At 44.2% G+C, this 17,020-nt stretch overlaps 2 protein-coding genes across 2 annotated transcripts in view; one reads left to right on the plus strand and one right to left on the minus strand.

Moving 5' to 3' along the window:
• Nucleotides 1-6,389, plus strand: part of ptprga (protein tyrosine phosphatase receptor type Ga) — a gene marked incomplete at both ends in the record, with an annotated part of 174,891 nt that extends 168,502 nt beyond the window's left edge. Inside the window, 6 exons of the mRNA XM_080545768.1 lie at nt 185-261; nt 805-933; nt 2,626-2,772; nt 3,043-3,185; nt 4,959-5,094; nt 6,240-6,389. Of these exons, the coding sequence (XP_080401894.1) occupies nt 185-261; nt 805-933; nt 2,626-2,772; nt 3,043-3,185; nt 4,959-5,094; nt 6,240-6,389 (782 nt within the window). The remainder of the gene's footprint in view (nt 1-184; nt 262-804; nt 934-2,625; nt 2,773-3,042; nt 3,186-4,958; nt 5,095-6,239) is intronic.
• Nucleotides 6,390-12,616: 6,227 nt separating this feature from the next.
• On the minus strand, nt 12,617-14,260 carry LOC308171046 (E3 ubiquitin-protein ligase TRIM21-like; the record flags this gene model as incomplete). The annotated part of the gene is made up of 1 exon (XM_080545920.1): nt 12,617-14,260. One exon carries the CDS (start codon nt 14,258-14,260, stop codon nt 12,617-12,619), a length of 1,644 nt encoding a protein of 547 aa, XP_080402046.1.
• Between the last annotated feature and the right edge of the window lie 2,760 nt (nt 14,261-17,020).

The raw sequence follows: 17,020 nt of genomic DNA on the forward strand, positions 1-17,020 counted from the left end.
ATTCATCTACAGTTGTTACGTAACTCCCTTCCAAGATCTTTCTCTGTTTCGTTGTCAAACGAGAGCATGTTTTTACACTTGGATTTCTAATCTATCTGTGCTCCGTTTGTTCCACTTCTTTCTCTTTCTTTCTTTCTTTCTATGTCTCTCTGTCTCTCTCTGTCTCTCTCTCTCTCTCTGACAGCGGAGCGAGCGAGGGTGGGGCTAGCACCTTTGCCCGGCATGAAAGGCACTGATTACATCAACGCCTCTTACATAATGGTGAGCACTTCCTCCTCCCAGCCCTGCCCTGTCGATCATTGACTGTCCCTCACGTCTAGTTAAAACAGCCAAACCAACAATGTCAATATTTCTCTGAGCTCAGCGTGCCGTGCACGACGTCACACGGCACATGTTGTCCTTTGTTCTAAGGCACATTCCTTCATGTGAACTGATAAGATGAGAGTGATAGTCATTCCAGTGAATAGTCATTCCACCATATTGCCAAGTGTTTATTATAAACTCCTCAAAAAAAGTTTGGAAACGTTATTTCAGTCGATTCTTCCTCCCCTTTAATAATACCAATTGGTATTGTATTTTATATCGTTGGAAAGCCTGTTTAGTCACCTTTACAATGAGGTACAACTTGTAAGGATCATGCATTCGTGGAATGAGTAACACAGCTAAACGTGTGGGTAGTGGCCCCAAAAAATGTGTGACTAGTGACGCTGTGGCCGGTTCAGCCTAGGGTAAACTTTATTTGTTGTTCCTCCTTGTCTGTCGCCATAACACAACCTTTTCCTGAACTCTGTTATGACATCACAGGGCTACTACAGGAGCAACGAGTTCATTATTACCCAGCATCCTTTGCCTCACACCACTATGGACTTCTGGAGGATGATCTGGGACCATAACGCACAGATCATTGTCATGCTGCCAGACAACCAGGGACTGGTGGGTCACACACACACACACACACACACACACACACACCTGTACACCCGCACACATGCACGCAGCCACATATGGTGTACAGTGGGGCAGTGGCGCCGGCAGCCGGAATCCTGTACGCACTGTGCGTACAATTATTTTATTTTTTTTCTGTAATAAACGTGCTTAATAATTATATGTATTTTGTGTTGCGCCTTTCTGAAAAGTTAAAAGGCAGCTGCGCTTTTCTCTCGCTTTTTAAAAAGCGGCAGTTTTTTCCCTTTTCCCATAGGGTTGTATGTAAAAAGGCGCTGAAGGCCACGCTTTTTTCTTAAAAAATAAGTCAAGTGTGAACACCCCCTAATAAAGTCTTTCACGTTGCGTTCAGCCAATCACTCAACCCGTTAGTTTGTTGTTTGCCGACGGCGCTGGGAATGTCAGCGGGAAGGTGCGCATCAGAGTACAGTACTGGCGGCAGTGTGAGGGGAATGATTCTCCACAAGATATGTAAACATCACCGAACTGCAGCTCTGGCAGCGACTTCGCTGTTTTTAGTGATTTAAATATTGCGGCGGGTGCTCTATATGGATCGCAAGTGTCCAAAATGTGTAGTTTGTTCACATATCTTAGTTTTTCTTCTTTTGAGAGGTGATCTAAATAATCGTTGCTTGAAACAGGTGGGAACATGTGGGAGTGTCTGTCGATACCTCTGTTGGCCACCATGTAGCTTGCTACATCCCTATATTGTAGGCTAGTCTGCGCTATTTCTGCAAAGTGTTTTACGTTTCTGTGCGTACTATGAAATCGAATCCTGCCGGCGCCACTGCAGTGGGGTGCAAAAATGTGGGCCCCTCTGGTATAAATGTCTGTTACAATTAATCTCCAAGTGATTGAAAGCAAACCTGAACGCTAAATGCCACAAGTTAAACATGACACCTTTCTGCACATTTTACCATAGAGGTTCGGTTTGCTTCTTTTCACTTCTTAGATATTCATTGTAAAAGGCATTTTGACTAGGGGTGCCCACATTTTTGCACCCCACTGTATATACATCAGTAGAGCAGAGGTTCAAGATCAAGTTGCTCCGGTATCACTTCAAGCCTTTGATCGATTCAAGAATTATCTGTCATATCACACACACACACACACACACACACACACACACACACACACACACACACACATTTCTGATCTATAACAGGAGCGTATTAGCACCTTATGCATACCGGTGGGTAGTCTCTCCCGGTCTTGGCGTGGTGAGACAGGAAGACACTCGTTGGTGTGAGACGACACTGAGACAAACCATGGAGGTGACAGCAGCTGTATCAGTCACCACATGTCTCTCTCTCTCTCTCTCTCTCTCGCTCTCTCTCGCTCTCTCTCTCTCTCTCTCTTTATCTATGTTTTTGTGAATAGCCTATTTTTTTTCCCTCAGCGTGTGATTTCTCACACATTGAAACGCCACATACTCGCGCAACACATGCACAGTCGTACCACAGTCACTTTCACAGTTGGATGTTCTTGTTGTAGAGCGAGTGCTCTTCTCAGTGTAAACTGTCAGTGCTTCCACTAAACAAACCTGTCTTTTTTTTTACCTTGTCTCTCTTCTCTCCTCTCCTCTACCATCCTTGGGCTTTCCTCCATTTTCTCCTCCTTCACTTCTCCCTCTCCCTACTTTCTTACCCTTTGTATCCACCCTCCCCCGTCTCCCCCAAGGCGGAGGATGAGTTTGTGTACTGGCCGAGTCGAGAGGAGGCCATGAACTGCCTGGCCTTCACTGTCACGCTCATCAGCAAAGACCGACTCTGCCTCTCCAACGAGGAGCAGATCATCATCCACGACTTCATCCTGGAGGCTACGCAGGTACACAGTGTGTGTGTGTGTGTGTGTGTGTGTGTGTGTGTGTGTGTGTGTGGGTGTGGGTGTGGGTGTGGGGGTGTGGGTGGGTGCGCTTGTGTGTATACAGTATACACTACTACAGAATGAGAAAGTATGCACTGTACAGTACAAGTGTGCTTACGTTGTATGGTGTTTGTGCACGGTCAAGTGTGTGTGTGTGTGTGTGTGTGTGTGTGTGTGTGTGTGTGTGCGCACATCTATATAACACGCCTCTCTCTCCCCCTCCTCTCCCAGGATGACTACGTGTTGGAGGTGAGACACTTCCAGTGCCCTAAGTGGCCCAACCCTGACGCCCCCCTCAGCAGCACCTTCGAGCTCATCAACGTCATCAAGGAGGAGGCCATGACCAGGGACGGGCCCACCATAGTGCACGACGAGTAAGTGTGTCACCTCCTGATCACAAGGTTGGCAGATCAGCGGTTCGAGCCCCGGCTGGCCACATGTCGAAGTGTCCTTGGGCAAGACACTGAACCCCAAAATTGCTCCCAGTGAGCGGGCCAGTGCCTTGCATGGCAGCTTGCCGCCATTGGTGTGTGAATGGGTGTGTGAATGGGTGAATGAGAGGTCGTTGTAAAGCGCTTTGGATAAAGGCGATATATAAGAGCAGTCCATTTACTTTCCCTAGTCACCTCACAGGCATTTGGGGGACTGTGTGTTATTAGCTGAGAAAGGACAAACGTATCTTCTGTTCTGCAATTAAGAAGTGTACCTCTTATCTCTAGTTGTTGTTTTTGTTCTGTGTGAATCATTCCCAGCAGCACCATGGGGTTTAAACTTAGTCGCATGGTTTTTCCCAAGGAAAATAAAGTAAAGCATTGTTCATCAAAGACCATGTGGGTTTCTCAATGTAACCCAAAATAAAAAAACATCAGTTTGTGACGTAAGAATTATAAGGTTATATATCTCCATTTTTGTCAACATTTTGAAATGTTGATTTTTTTTTTGTTAGCAATTAATAAAATACAAAGGTTCCATCTCACAAAACATAATGGAATGTAAAAACGTTGACGCTCAATATCTCTGAACTGCCCTAAACGGAGATAACCTTATAGTTCTAAGCTCACGAGTTGTCAGTGATTCACTCACGTGCATGCACACACACACACACACACACACATACACACACACACACACAACCACTGTGTTCATTCTAATGAGTAACACCCCCAGGTACCAGCGACACCATCCAATTAGGAATATCGAACGTGTCTTTATATTGACAGACATTAGCGACAATGAACAACACTCACAAACCACCGAACACGTAGTCTCGTCTAGTCATGTTTATTCATCAGGATAATGAAGATTGCCTGTGTCGTCCCGGAGGGAAAAAAAGGGACTAATTGAGCATCTCAGTTCACTAACGTTACTATGGTATCCCACCACCCCCTAAGAGTTTCGGCATAGGTTGTCGTAATTGTCTGCAAACTCATTAAGCCTTGAGTCGTTGTTTGTTAGGCAGCGTTTCTCGGTTCTCCATTCCACACACGGCTTCTAGAAGCAGAAACCGTTTCATTGTGAACGTCCTGGCGCTCTCGAAGGAGCCGAACCTCTCCTCCTGTCTTCTCTCGCTGGATTGACTCGCTAATACGTCTTCAGTCTGAGGTGGCGACATTCAGTTTCTCTCAGGGTTTCTATGCTCCTCGTTGGCCCCACTGTGTGTTAGGGAACTCAACCCGTTGAGCGTGTTTGGACTCGCTCTTTAGAGGGGGAAAAGCTATTGGTTCTAGCTGAGCGGGGCTACTGAACTTAATGTGGGTATTCACGTTTTTTTTAATCCAAACTGAAACATAGTTAGAACATGGACTGCACTTATATAGCGCCTTTATCCAAAGCGCTTTACAACGGCCTCTCTTTCACCCATTCACACACACACATTCACACACCAATGGCGGCCAAGCTACCATGCAAGGCGCCGGCCGGCCCGCTCACTGGGAGCAATTTGGGGTTCAGTGTCTTGCCCAAGGACACGTCGACAGCCCCCAGCCGGGGGCTCGAACCACCGATCTGCCAACCTTGCGATCATTAGACACCGGCTCTACCTCCTGAGACACAGCCGCCCCAGAATATGTAGCGTGACCATGTGTGTTCCTCTCTTCTGCTGGACCAGACAGTAAAGTGACCCCCTGTGTTGCTCTCCTCTCCCCCAGGTTCGGGGCCGTGTCGGCGGGCATGCTGTGTGCCCTCACCACCCTGTCCCAGCAGCTGGAGAGCGAGAGCGCCGTGGACGTCTATCAGGTGGCCAAGATGATCAACCTCATGAGGCCTGGCGTCTTCACAGACATCGTGAGTTTGACCACCGGAGCACAGACATGTGGTGACGTTAGAATTATAAGGTTCTATCTCCATTTTTGGTCAACATTTCGTTTTTTACAAAATCTGATCCATTAGGTGTTTATTAATGCCTGTGTGGTGTTATTTTTAAAATGTTTACATTTTTGAGTTAGTAATTAATAAAAATACAAAGGTTCCATCTCACAAAACATAATGGAATGTCAAAACTTTGACGCTCAATATCTCTGAACTGCCCTAAACGGAGATAGAACCTTATCATTCTAAGCTCACGTTGTGGTTTAAAATATTAAATACAATGTGAATATATTCAATGATTACATTAAACTACACAGTAATAAATAATGAACCTATTGCAGGGTTCCCACGGGTCCTTGAAATCCTTGTTGGTTAGTGAATTTGAGAGAAAAAAAATCATGGCCTTTAAAGTTTTTGAAAATCGACATGGGTCATTGAAAGTGCTTGAATTCCTCTCTCTCTCTCTCTCATTTATTTTTATGGGTAACATGCCGTGGTGGGCCTTGAATTTGAGGGAATTGAGTCTTGAAAGTCCTTGAAAGATGCTTGAATCTGATGTCTCAGAAGGTGTGGGAACCCTGATATTGCTCTTTATACAACAGTTAGTTCCGACCAAGTCATTTGATTGGACAAGAGGCATTCCATGAGTGCTGATATACAGTATAACAGCACTGGGACTTTTAACTATATGTATCACTCCGCCGCACAGATGTTCTACTAAATGACCGTTAATTAGACTACATGTTTGTGTTCAGGTTACTAGGCAACAGTCCATTTGAAGTTCAGTTGTGGAACTATATAAAAAAAAAAATTTGATTAAATAAACAAACAAATCATAATCTGTTGTCGCTTATTACTGTTAACTAATACATTGCGCGGTAGAACTGTTGTATAAAAGCAATATCACACTGGAGGTCGTGCTGTTATACTGAATATCAGCACGGCTGTGATCGTCTCTCTCTCTCTCTCTCTCTCTCTCTCTCTCTCTCTCTCTCTCTCTCTCTCTCTCTCTTTCTCGACCGAATCACAGCCGTGCTGATAGTCAGTATAACACACTCCCTCTCGTGTGATATTGCTTAAATGTTTCTGAACATGGCTTCCCTCCCTCTCCCTCCCTACAGGACCAGTACCAGTACCTTTATACAGCGATGCTCAGTCTGATCGGCACCAAGGAGAACGGGTCTGCTCTCATGTCCGTGGACAGGAACGGCACCATGGCGGCCATGTCAGACGAGTCCGACCAGGCCGAGAGCATGGAGTCACTCGTCTGAGACCCCCGCCCCCCCACACCCCCTCCAAGGGGACTGAGGGGGTCTAGGCGTCCTGGGGGTCCCAGAGTGTCCTGGGGGTCCCAGAGTGTCCTGGGGGTCCCAGAGTGTCCTGGGGGTCCCAGAGTGTCCTGGGGGTTCCAGAGTGTCCTGGGGGGTCCCAGAGTGTCCTGGGGGTTCCAGAGTGTCCTGGGGGTTCCAGAGTGTCCTGGGGGTCCCAGAGTGTCCTGGGGGGTCCCAGAGTGTCCTGGGGGGTCCCCGAGCCACGGCGCCGAGCTGAGGAGAGAGAGGCACTTACTTTGTAAAACGTCACAGACTATATAAAGACAAAGACTTTTCTGAGGCCTTTTTTGATGCCAGACTGACTCTTGGTTAAAACGAAAATAACCGGGCGTGATTACTTTTTTACACTGATAAAAAGTTTTTGATATTTATTTTTTGCCATTTTATGTCTTAATGTTTATCCTACTGAAACGTTTGCACCTGCGTCCTTTGAGTTCACAACAACAACAACAACAACAACAACAACAACAACAACAACAAAAACAAACACTTCTTGTCTTTTTCTTGTTTGCACTATATAATGTCAGTGTTACTGCCTATTATAAAGCTGATCGACTCTGTCCTTCTACACCTCAAGCTCTGATTTTTCGACATTCCACGGCAAAGTTCTTCACTCAACTGCTTAGGATGAAAAACATTGTTCCGTTCGCCCCCTCCTGGCCGATGCGAGGAAGTTGCAGCAGGGATAAATGTCCCTATTCATATCAATAACACTACCAAACCACGGTTTACTGCAGTAAAACGTATCTCTTCTGCTCACTCATGTAATCCATACCACTCGTTTACTCTACTTCAACAGACTGGTTTCGGTCACACAGGCAATAGGGTCGTTTTGTTCGTTTTGTATCACCCTATTTTCATTACAACCACCCACATTTTATTAGCGATTCAAATCTATATTTCAAAGGTGGTATTAATTATAACAGCTACTGTGAACTTTAATTATTTCTTTGTATGATTCATATTATGCTTTTTAATATATGAAAATATATGTACACATATATGAATATATCCTTATCATTATAACTTTGTGATTTTGTAGACTTTGTCTTTTTGTCATGACCTGGTTGACCACTAAACTCTTCTTTCAAAGCCAGCGGTGACTTCCTGCATAATTGTGACCTCTACTGGCTCAGTCTCTCTGTCTCCATCTTTGCTTTGTGCTGCTATTTAGTACGCCCACACGCACACACACACACACACAGACACAGACACACACACAGACACAGACACAGACACACGCACACGCAAACACAGACACAGACACACACACACACACACACAAACACAGAAGCTCGCACACACACATACACACACACACACACACACACACACAAACAAACCCAGAAGTCAGTCCAACAGAGAGCTGATAAAGTCCTCGTGTGGCAGAAACATATTTCAGAAATCAGATCCCTAATGATGCAACATAACAAAAAGTCATCTGAGTGTGGACACATTTCTTTGTCTTCACTAAGTCCACCTTGAAAGAAGTGAGCTCTTCGTGTCACAAGGCCTTGTGTACATAGTTTCTGTTCCTCACCGTTGCTCGACAATGCGTGTGCGTGTGGTGTATGATTGTATGAGTCTTTTGTAAGGTTCAGCTCCAGAGGAAGTGGATGGGAACTTAGTGGCCTAAGCAAGAACAGAACTACTCCTGTGGTTCTAGAGTCCTAGAAGGTGATTCACGTGAACTATCCTTGACCTTGTATCCGTTTTTTCCCCCCATAAAAACAATCTAATGACACAATGATTATGAGAAGTTCAGAATCTCCTCGCATAACGTGACGTTAGAATTATAAGGTTCTATCTCCATTTTTGTCAAAATTTAGTTTTTTACATAATCTATTATTCTAATCCATTAGGTGTTTATTAATGCCTGTGTGGTGTTGACATGTTGACATTAGTAATTAATGAAATACAAAGGTTCCATCTCACTAAACATAATGGAATGTAAAAACTTTGACGCTCAATATCTCTGAACTGCCCTAAACGGAGATAGAACCTTATCATTCTAAGATAGAACCTTATCATTTTAAGCTCACGGTAAGCTGGAGGTAAGAGAGACCAGCTGGAGTTGTTTGCATTTGAAAGAGAATGTGAAGTCATGACACAGCACAATGCCATGCTATTAGAATATTGTCATGTTCAGTTATGACAGTAATGCAGTCAGACTTCTATTACTGGCATACTTATGATTTGTAACTTTTACCAAAGACTTAAACTCATTTCCACCAAGAGAAATATTAGAGAAGACCTGGGAAAAATACATTAGGATATTTGAAAGAATATTTGAAGCATGGGGTGTGCTTGATTTCATTGTCACAAACACAAATCCATGATGTTTGTTTAAACACAAACACAAATGTATCAACTATGTACAGAACTGTTCTCTGGAAACTTTGTATCTATGGTATATAATCATAGAATTTTATATTTTCATATAAAGCTATTTTTTTCTCGTTTCAACCCCTTTCCATGGCATTGCTTTCGTGGTGAAACGTGGGAAGTCTCCGTGCATTGAGCTAGTGGTCGTCATCACATTCCAATTCATAGCTTTCAGTCACGTGGTTTCTTCCCTAGCAACCACCAACCTGACGGGCAAAAAGTATCATAGCAACATCGCTCAACATGGCGATTTACCGGCTGCCTACTATTTAGACCACCTCACCCATGAAGAACTATCAAGATACACGACGGTGATAGAAGTGGAGGATCGACTCCATTCAAAGACTTTTGGATTCGCTGTCCTCCCATGTATCCGGACACGTTGGAATTATTTTCCTAACCCCCGGAGAATCAAAGTTATTAACCCGCAAAAAGTGCGTCCTTGACCGGCTTTCTCCGTGAATAACACCGGTTATGGAGGTGGTACAAATACAAGACTATTATTGCTAAATTCACCATCAGTATATGGTCATTTTGAGCCCTTAACCACCTCGCTGACACCCCGAGAAGATATACTTTTAATATGAAACTCGATCAACCGGGCGTTCGGGAGTTCTACCGCTGCTGGACGGAACGCCCGCTGACAGCGGGTCGAGGGGATATTTCTACCCGGGAATTCGCTCCTTGCTGTGTCCACGGTGATAGGAGTGGAGGATCGACTCCATTCAAAAACTTTTGGATTCCATGTCTTCTCCTCTATCCGGACACGTTGGAATTATTTTCCTAACCCCCGGAGAATCAAAGTTATTAACCCGCAAAAGGTGCGTCCTTGACCGTCTTTCTCCGTGAATAACACCGGTTATGGAGGTGGTACAAATACAATACTATTATTGCTAAATTCACCATCAGTATACGGTCATTTTGAGCCCTTAACCACCTCGCTGACACCCCGAAAAGATATACTTTTAATACGAAACTCGATCAACCGGGCGTTCGGGAGTTCTACCGCTGCTGGACGGAACTCCCGCTGACAGTTTGCTCGTGGGTTTGCTCGTGGGTTTTGCCCGCAAAAAGTGCCTTTTGCCCGTCAGGTGGGCGTTTCCACTATGATGTGACGTCACATGAAAGCTATGAATACAATCCCACGCCTCCCCATTAACTTTAAGGCAGTGATTGTGATATTATCAATGTTCTTATTTTTTGTTTTTGATTTTGATTTTCCTTTTTTGGAGAATTCTGTTGTGAAGAGTGTGCAATAGGATAGCTTATCTGGTAAATCACTGAATCATTTCTGTCCCATTTGATCCGTTTTTGAAAAGGTGGCTGTTGCTCCCTCTTTTGTAACCCGAAAAAAAAAAAGGAATAAAAAAATGTTTTGTTTTCGAAAGCTATATCAAAGCATTCTATTATAGTGTTATTTAATATGTAAATTGTATTGCTATACATAAAATAAAACATGGGTTTTGATGTACTTTGGTTGAAATTGTGTGTCCATATGTACAGTGAACCAAATGGGGTAGCCTTGGATTTAGCCTTGGATTTTGACTTAAGCGCCGCCCACTTTGACTTAAGCTCCGCCCACTTTGACACAAGCTCCGCCCACTTTGACACAAGCTCCGCCCACTTTGACTTAAGCTCCGCCCACTTTGACACAAGCTCCGCCCACTTTGACTTAAGCTCCGCCCACTTAGACTTAAGCTCCGCCCACTTTGACTTAAGCTCCGCCCACTTTGACTTAAGCTCCGCCCACTTTGACACAAGCTCCGCCCACTTTGACACAAGCTCCGCCCACTTTGTCTTAAGCTCCGCCCACTTTAACACAAGCTCCGCCCACTTTGACTTAAGCTCCGCCCACTTTGACACAAGCTCCGCCCACTTTGAATTAATTATTACTCTTCCTGCTACGACTGGTGGATTGATGATTCACTTGCTTAGTCAAATGTACAGTATATCTCAAAAGTGAGTACACCCTTTAGATTTTTGCAAATATTCTGTCATATCCTTTCAGGGGATAACACTATCTTAATGAAACTTTGATATAACTTAAAGTAGTCAGTGTGCTGCTTGAATAACAGTATAGATTTATTGTCCTTTGAAAATTACTCAGTACACAGCTGTTAATGTCTAAACAGCTGGCAACAAAAGTGAGTACACCCCATAGTGAACATGTCTAAATTGTGCCCAAAGTGTCAATATTTTGTCTGACCACCATTGTTATCTAGCACTGCTTTAACCCTCCTGGGCATGGAATTCACCAGAGCTGCACAGGTTGCTTCTGGAATCTTCTTCCACTCCTCCATGACAACATCACGGAGCCCACGGATGTTGGACACCTTGCACTCCTCCACCTTCCTCTTGAGGATGCCCCACATGTGCTCAATTGGGTTTAGGTCTGGAGACATACTTGGCCAGTCCATCACCTTAATCTTCAGCTTCTTCAGCAAGGCCGTTGTCATCTTGGAGGTGTGTTTAGGGTCATTATCATGTTGGAAAACTGCCCTACGGCCCAGTTTCCGAAGAGAGGGGATCATGCTCTGTTGCAGGATGTCACAGTATATATTGGAATTCATGTGTCCCTCAATGAAATGCGACCAGTCGATGCAAGAAGGGAGAAGAGTCAGATGAGGGTATGAAGCCGATACGTTTGTGGATAGACTAAACTAATAGATACAAGTCAACTTTACACTCACCACAAAGAGTGCCAAGCGTTGTATGTGGTATCTACCTAGCAACAACACTCTGATTGGCTACAGGGTTAGGGTTAGGTATTGAACACAGGCCTGAGGACGGAATGAAGACGAGAGTGTCCAGTGTTTTATGTGGTATCTACCTAGCAACAACACTTTGATTGGCTACAAAATGAAGCGTCATAATTTATGCATTTTTTGTGAATAAAGTCTCCCTTGGCAGTCTAGGATGTTGACAATGTGGGCGACTTTATTCACCTTAATAAATTAATCACTCACTCATTCACAGGTGTCAGGTAACAGGGACTTTATTCATCAGGTGTTGATGTTTGATATGCAGTGATGATAAAAACAACCACAGAAACAGACCATTAGACAAACATATAATATCACATAGAGAAGATCTATCTCTCTCATATTACCATCACAGTCACCCTTATTAAACAGTTTTTAAGCATATTCGATTCCCTTTGCAAGCCATTAAATCAATAACATTATTATCAAACGTACATTCTGTTAAATGTAATTACATCACACACATGCAGAGACTGAAGGACAACTTATGTTTTTGTTTTAATAAGACAGACAGCCAGTCTGCTACCTCACCATCACCGTTCTAAAGCTCTGGGACCTGGACTACACTGATTATTAATGTGATCAATGGATCTGATCAATCCAAGTGAATTTAATCGTCTGAACATCCTCAATTATACACACCCAGTATTCATTACACTAAAAATCGCCAAAATACTTAAACATTACAATGATAACTAGCTAATAATGAAAATACAGTATGTTGAGAGCATCTGATTTATAATAATGTGAACACCCTGAGAAGTCAAACAGTCTCATGTACATAGAGTCATATTATCTTCTTATGAGGCTGGAGAGGCTGGGCTGTATCTGACATTGCTGCTGCATATTCACCATCTCTAGCAGACACACTGAGAGCACAAACTATGATAACAAACGATAACCAGATCAGAAATTACTCTGTGGTAAATTATACCATAACCTTCCCTAATGAGTGACAACAGATACATATAATTCTAAATGTGCTTATTTTACTGCTTGGTCAGAGTTGAAGGTTAAAAATCAGTCAGTGTGATTGACAGGAGAGATGATCAGAGGGGCAGAGTTTTTACCACCATCAGTAATACCAGGCCAGAAGTATGGATAGAGTTTCTCAGTGAAGGTGCAGCCATTGAAAGAGTAGATCAGAGACCTGGCCTCCACATCATAAAAGGAGACCTGGCCCTCCTCATAATCCACAAACACCCCCACCTTCTGGGGCTTCTCTCTCAGGGACGGGAGGACAGGAGGACCAGCGAGTGCCCTGTACTCATTTCCATTCCTCAACCAGACAGTCCAGTATCCTTTCTCAGGGCTCGTTGTGCTCAGCCTCTTCCTGTTGATGGACTCTCTGGCCACTCCTACAGTCCACCCAGTCTTCTCCTTCACCTCCACTTCATAGTAAAACCTCCCTGAGGAGAAACCCTCCTTTCCTAAAACAGAGGCATACTGGGAAAACCTCTCTACGTTATCAGGGACATTCTTACTTGTGGCTCCACGTCTAACTTGTTTCCCATCCTCAGATAGAATGAGACATGGATGTGCTGTATCAGGGTCCAGAGTCACGTCCACTGCATACTGCTGACTTCTCTTCAGCTTGACTTCAGGCAGCTTCTCCATCTCTGTATTCAGTGTCTCCTCCAGCTCAGACAGAACTCTCCTCACAGACTCCACATTCAGATCACTGTGGACGCTGACCTCAGACCAGTCCTTGGTGTGTGGAGGGGTGGACAGGGAAGGGAAGCTCTGGAGGAGGTGGAGGTGGTCCTCAGTGTGTGAGAGCTGCTCCAGCTCAGTGCTTCTCCTCTGTAGCTCAGTGATCTCCTGCTCCAGCTCTTTAATCAGCCCTTCAGCCCGCCTCTCTGCTGCTTTCTGCTTCTCCTCGATCACGTCAAGGAGCTCAGCCTGGCTTCTCTTCATGGAGTCCACCAGAGCAGTGAAGATCTGTACGCTGTCTGCTTTCTCTCTCTGTGCATCTTTCTTACTGAGATCTACTGAGTGTTTGATCTCTGAAACCTTCTGCAGTCGCTCCTGGATCATCTGCTGAACATCTGCCTCTGTCTTCCCCAGCTGAGCCTTCCTCTCTCCATACTCCTCCTCTATGGGGACGGTGTCATGGGTCTTGTGGTCTGTCTCAGTGCAGAACTGACACACACACGTCTGGTCACGTCTACAGAACAGCTCCAGGAGTCTGTCGTGCTTCTTACACATCCTGTCTTCCAGGTTCTCCACAGGGTCGATCAGCTTGTGTCTCTTGAAGGCTGCGACTCTCTGATGAGGCTCCAGGTGAGTCTCACAGTAAGAAACCAGACACACCGGACAGGACTTCAGAGCCTTGCGCTTCGTCCCAGTGCAGATGTCACAGGACACTTCTCTAGGTTTGGCAGGTGTGTCTGGGGCTGGGCTGCTGGCTGCCTTCACTTCAACTGACTTCCTAAACTGAGCGGCCATCTCAGAGATGAAAGTATTGACAAAGAGATCTGGTCTCTTATCAAATGCTTTTTTACACATTGGACACTGACACAGGTCTTTGCTGTCCCAGTACTTTCTGATACAGGCCATGCAGAAGCTGTGTCCACATGGAGTAGAGACTGGGTCAGTGAACACATCCAGACAGACAGAACACAGGAACTGCTCCTCAGACAGGAGACTGCTGGAGGAAGCCATATCTAGAGAGACCAGAGGTGACACCATAAAGCATTTCCTGGAATCAATCAGATCTTGATAGTTTGAACTATGGAGCTGTCAAGACTGTCTTATGGGATCATACAGCAAGCAATAATGATAACATTATTCTACATCACATAGGAAATAGTCCTTCAACCAAATCAATACGTTTTACATACTGAACCGTCTATAAAAAGAGTGTGAACACAATGGTTTATCTTGACTTGTCATTGTAAGTCTCTCAACTCACCTGTCTGTGATTCTGTGAGGGTGATAGATGGCTCGATATGTGTGATAGATGTCTCTGTCCTTTCTACTGTATGTGTGATAGATGTCTCTGTCCTTTCTACTGTATGTGTGATAGATGTCTCTGTCCTTTCTACTGTATGTGTGATAGATGTCTCTGTCCTTTCTACTGTATGTGTGATAGATGTCTCTGTCCTTTCTACTGTATGTGTGATAGATGTCTCTGTCCTTTCTACTGTATGTGTGATAGATGCCTGTTTGAGGACGATATCTAACAAGTTTGAGAGAGTCTGCCCTTGTCCACGATACACTTCATGTCTCTACACAGTTTAGTTTCATTTCAGCTGCCTGACGTTGAGATTAGGGATGCTCCGATCTGGATTTTTGGGGCCGATACCGATCACCGATTTTTTTCCTCAAGATCAACCGATACCGATTTTTTTTTTAAATACATAACTGTAGGCCTACTGACTGGATAGCCTACATATTTTTTGCTTTTTAGACAAAAGCTCTGATCCATTAGGCACCAAGCAAACGCAGACCCATTTTTATGGCATAGTAAAAGTCTGGCCTATCACCCAGTTAGGGCCTGAAGCCCAAGTCAGTCGATATGGCTGTATAAAAGACATCATAAACGTGGCCTTCATGGTTTACATACTGTTACGTCCTCCTATGTTTTCTGTTCAGTTATCTGTCTTCCCCAGGGGAGAAAAAAAAAAAAAAAAAAAAAAACGGTTTTGCGATCGGCCATTTTTGCCGATCACCGATCGAGTCATTTGGAGTGAAATCGGCCGATTTAAATCGGTGGCCGATAAATCGGAGCATCCCTAGTTGAGATGCTCCTCCCCTCCCAGTACAGCTCTCCTCCCTGGAACAGAGTTAACCCTTTACAGGCTGGTCTGTTTCTAGTTGCTTTGGAATAAGGCGTTGGCTAAATGCCAAAAATGTAAATGTAAATGTCTTCAGTTCGTAGTTACTGTATTTTACTTGTACTTTATACAGCAATACAACTATAATGGTGTATTAAGAAATGTGGAATCTGAAGTGCATCCTTCCTAACTGTTACGTGTTAAAGATGTAAGACTAGGGAGCAGTGGCGGCTGGTGCTACAATTTTTGGGTGGGGCACAGTAGTGTGGCGGGGGGGTCTGCGCGCGCGAGATTTTTTTTTCCGCGTGCACGCGCATAAAACACGCACTGGCGCTCGAAACAAAGACGTAATTTCACTTTACCCACGCAATACCCACTTAAACATGTGTGAGGATACGTAACGGCGTTTTGTGACAGAACTATCACTTTCATTCATGAAATTCACGTACAATCACAGTGTGACAGTCAGATGGAGCATTCGGTAAACAACAACAGCAAGGTAATGCATCAGCTGAGTTAAAGAAAACCAACTCTTACCTTCCCCCTGAGCAATAGACGTCTTTTCAACCTCGCGTCTACGCTTGGCCATCATATAAACCAGCTATATTACGGCTATATTTTCTACTTATCTTAAATGCATGAAAACCGTTATTAAACCCCTCTAAACTGTCAGAATACGTCCCAGACGTCATGTAGTATGAGATTCATATAGTCTAGCATAGTTATCCTAGCAGAAGTGGTGGTTTAAATTGCGTCTATACGTCGCTGTCCTTTAACCCAGATAAATGCGGTCTGTGTCTAAACCTGTTTTAGTCTAGCAGCACGTTGAGTTTAAATTAATACCCTAAACGCCTGTAGATTGTCAAAATATGTACCAGACCGTCATTTAGTCTGAGATTCCATGTAGTCTAGCATAGTTATTCATGCAGAAGAGGTGGTTTAAATTGCGTCTATACATCGCTGTCCTTTAACCCAGATAAATGCGGTCTGTGTCTAAACATATTTTCTACTTATCTCAAATGCATTAAAACCGTTATTAAACCCATTCTATTGTCCTTACGCTCTACTCTATGACTATGAGGCTGGGAAGACAAATCGGCAACACACTACATGAACTGAATTGAGATTATATAGAAAAATAGTCATAGTACCTGGTGTTGATGACTGCAGAGGAGAGTCTATCATTGTAGAGTCATCAGTGGCTTTTCAAACAAAGATCAAAGCACATGAACAACTTTAAACAGGAACAAGTAGCACAGAATGACAGGAAAGACCAGTTATATTTTAAAAATACAAACGCATTGTTTCTCCATATCCTCGGCCTGTTTCTCCATGTGGTCTATCAGGCTTCGATAAACACTGGAGCGCCTCACTCGGTACTCACTTGCACTGCTTGGACTCTGGCTTCCACTGGAGCGCCTCATGCTCGGGGACTTCCTCACACCGATTGGACTCTGACGTCCACTGTGGTGCCTTTTGGGGGATGCACTTGGGGGGACAGTGGAGTGCCTCCCTCCCTGGGAGACACTAGGCGTAAGTGGCCTATTCAGATAAAAGCATACATTTTAGCACATTAAACATGAAACATGAAAAGTGGACTTAAGGGAGCACATTAGCCATTTTCAAACTTGTAATTACTAATACT

Source organism: Nansenia antarctica (genome assembly GCF_963989245.1).
Source record: "Nansenia antarctica genome assembly, chromosome: 15".
In the NCBI taxonomy this organism is placed as follows: domain Eukaryota; kingdom Metazoa; phylum Chordata; class Actinopteri; order Argentiniformes; family Microstomatidae; genus Nansenia; species Nansenia antarctica.